Genomic DNA, 3,463 nt, shown 5'->3' with positions numbered 1-3,463 from the left:
TTTTGCTTTTAACTTTTAACTGGAGAAGCGGAAACAGACCATGCCAGCGTCCTCTCCATATATGTTGTCATGTACTCTTCTATAGTCAGACTATAGGAGAGCACACAGTCAGTCACTATAGTCAGTTTTATGGTAGATTGAAAGGTTAGCATTAGTGCATCTCTTATCATTTCTGCAGTTCAGCAGAGGACTGCACGGTGGTGGTTTGAATCTGTTCACTGTTGCCTTCGTCTATGTTGACTATCAGGTCAGCCCTGGTTATCAAACTTGTTTGCTACATGACCTAGCTAGCTAGCAGAGTTTGTCAGTTGAGTTAAAGCTCATGAGTTAGCATTGAAGCCTATTCTCCCTACACAGACAACATTAATATGAGTCTAGTCTTTCTTAGTCAGACCTTTCTACAATGTTTTGGTGCAGTCAGACCATTCTGCAGTATAGAATGGTCTGACTGCACCTCACTGTCATTCAGGTACATTGAAGAAATGCTCTAGCTTGTTTGTATTTCTTTTAAACTTTTATGTCGCCTTTTATTCTTAGCAAGGCTAGCCACCCGTGCTAATGTGTGTACACTACACTGTTTACAATGCTAATGTATGCATGCATACACTGAGCTCTTAAATCTCAGTAGGTACAACAGCAAATATAACCGTAAACCAGAGCTGTGTCCCATTTATTAGAAGCCACTGATAACTCCATATAAAGATGAATGGTGTTTACTGTGCAGGTAATAAGAAGCTTGAGTCACTGATTAACAATAACGTAGTAGCAATACGTACAAGGAAGTAGAGCAAGAAACACACTCCAGGTGAGTAGTGATACAACAGCTTAAGGAAGACACGTGCAATAAGTTATACAGATGTTGTTTTGTAAAAATACATCCTGCAATTCAAGACAACTGTCAGACTACTACAGACACACAGCCACTGACAGCCCGCTAGCTGCTCGGCTAAACGCAGCCCCGACACGGTTCGTCGTGTACTTACTTGTGCAATCCCTGCGCCCATCTGCCCACCTCCGATGATCGTAACTTGTTTAATAACGACATTTCTGACAGCCGAGGACGAGAAACCTCTGCGGATTTGCTGGGCAAAGAAAGCCATGATGTGTATACGAGCTGTTGTGTGCAGGTCGGTCTGCAAGGGACTGCGTGGCCGCCGCGGGAGCGCGCACAGCTGAAGCGATATGTGGGGCAAAGTGCAACTCGAGTCTATGTTGAAGAGAGAGGACTGATTTATGCCTGGACCCTTAGTGATGATGAAGTAAATATGCTAATCTATTGGTGAATTTAAACTGGTAATAACTTATTTGGATATAAATCCAAATAATAAAATAATAAAAGGGAAATCACATTTGGGCCTAATAGCAACAATGATGGTGTTGGAGTGTCCACAGTGAGACATTTGGCTGCTTGGACTTTCAGGTGTAGCGTTACCAGAGATTTGAGCAGCACTGATTACCTATTAGCCACAAGCTAAACAAGTAACTGACACTGACACAACTCCATGTCATGCTTCAGGCGTAGGTTTTGTTTGAACACTGCTGGGAGTCAAAACACTACAAAAGTCCCATATTGCATTTTTCTGCATTCTGCTGATTTTTATTTATTTATTTTTTAATGCACCAATATCTTTATCTTCTGCACAATTTAAGGTAAAAAATATCTTTATTTACTTAAAAGATCAACACAAAATATAGGCACCAGGTGACAATTCAAAATGTAATGTAATGTAATGTAGCAAGGTTTCAGGCCTTCTGTATTGTTTTTAACTATTGATTCTCTGGTTAATCAGCTCTACTCATTTATTATTTCCCCTCCTGACTCAACACACATACAGGCAGCGTTTTACTCTTCTGTCCTTCTTCGTGTGTCTTATTTGGAGAAGTAAACTCTTTAAATGTGCATGACACTTGCTCACATTAGAAATAATATAACTGATTTTAGTTATTTGATATAATTTTTGTTCAAAGTAAATGTCCCTATTTGTGTTGTTGTTTTTTTCTTTTTCTTCTTCTTCTTCTTTTTTGCTTTTTTTTATTAAGTGCTATTTTTAGTTGGGGGAAAAATACTGTTGTAATTCAGTTAAACTGACAGAGTCTACAGTTTATTGTAGTTTGAATTTTTACGTGACTTTACATAAAAATCTTGCATGTTTGACAGATTTCTAGTGTTAAAAGTATGCCTACCTCAGTGAAAATGAATGGATTTACTTTTAAAAGAATTAGTCTTGAATATTAAACAAATATTTGCGATTATAAATACAATAATAAACTATTAATTTCAGATCCGTGTTGGTTTTTACACATAACTTTCCGTAGAAAGCGTGCATATTTGATAAATCTTATTTTTATGTTACTTTATACTAGATTTGTAAATTCTCTGTCCTTTCCAGTAATTTTTTTATCGATTTTTTATTTAGTTCATTTAAGAATTGCAGGAGAAAATGCAGGATGTTTAACCTCATCATCTATTACAATGTGCGGTCTTTTCAGTTTCAGCTGTGCGCGTTCTCGCGACGAGCATGTACATCTATGCAGACCGAACGGATCAGAACACCCGTCTGACCTAATGAAGGACACGGACCACACTGCGCATGTTCGGAGGTCACATGATCACACACAGTCAGTGACCTTTCAACTACATCGGCTTCACAAAGTTCAATTGAGGTGTTACATGTGTGACAGTGTTGACCCTGCTGGAGGACAAAGGTTTTAATTTTGATAGAAGTTTAAGTCATGAGACGGAAATAATATGTTTGTCTCCTTTGTCTGGTTTATAGAAATCAATCAATCAATACATAAATCAGTGAAAAGACCTTTCAACACTGGTTTGCCTGGCTGAATATTTCACAGCAAAGAGACCTCATCTCCATCTGTAGACCATCGTTTGACCTAAACAACACAATTACTCTTTTCCCTTAGGCCTTTTTGCATGCTGATTTACAATTTAAAAAAAACAAAACAATCTACAACAATAAATTTGTCATTTTGTTAAATTCCATGAATCCTACATGAACAGGACAGTTTTTTTTGTCAACACACAATTAATTGTAGTACTATTGTGATGCCATCTTTTACTTTTATAACCATATTTGAATTTTTAAAAACTACTTTCTGTGTTATGTGGCTTGTTATGTCAAAATCTGTTAAAAAAAAAAAAGTGCAAACATATTTCTGCAGAGGGCACACCTCCTAGTTTGGTTTCTTTGTCATTCAGCCTTTTGAACTAAATATCTTACACACAAACATTCAAAAATGACAGTACACAAGGATCAAGTGCTGCATTCATGGTTTAATCAGTTAATTTATTTAAAAGGCCTGTGCAATGCCCCTGCACCATGATGTCTTATAAACCTTACACTGTCTCTTATATTTCTAGTCCAGTAGAGCAGAATTTAATGACCTTGTACACCCACTGAGAGGTTCAGCTACAACAGTGGGTCAGATTTTATAAGACCACAGCATC

At 37.4% G+C, this 3,463-nt stretch overlaps 1 protein-coding gene across 1 annotated transcript in view; it reads right to left on the bottom strand.

Moving 5' to 3' along the window:
* The window catches only part of hadh (hydroxyacyl-CoA dehydrogenase), a 6,271-nt gene extending 5,098 nt beyond the window's left edge, over positions 1–1,173 (bottom strand). The window contains exon 1 of the mRNA XM_008287513.1: positions 980–1,173. Within this exon, the coding sequence (XP_008285735.1) occupies positions 980–1,100 (121 nt within the window). The 5' untranslated portion in view covers positions 1,101–1,173. The remainder of the gene's footprint in view (positions 1–979) is intronic.
* Between the last annotated feature and the right edge of the window lie 2,290 nt (positions 1,174–3,463).

This window comes from Stegastes partitus, unplaced genomic scaffold (genome assembly GCF_000690725.1).
Source record: "Stegastes partitus isolate 25-593 unplaced genomic scaffold, Stegastes_partitus-1.0.2 Scaffold11, whole genome shotgun sequence".
Classification (NCBI taxonomy): domain Eukaryota; kingdom Metazoa; phylum Chordata; class Actinopteri; family Pomacentridae; genus Stegastes; species Stegastes partitus.
Note: the sequence above shows the minus strand (reverse complement) of the source record. Positions and strands in the feature narration are given on the sequence as shown.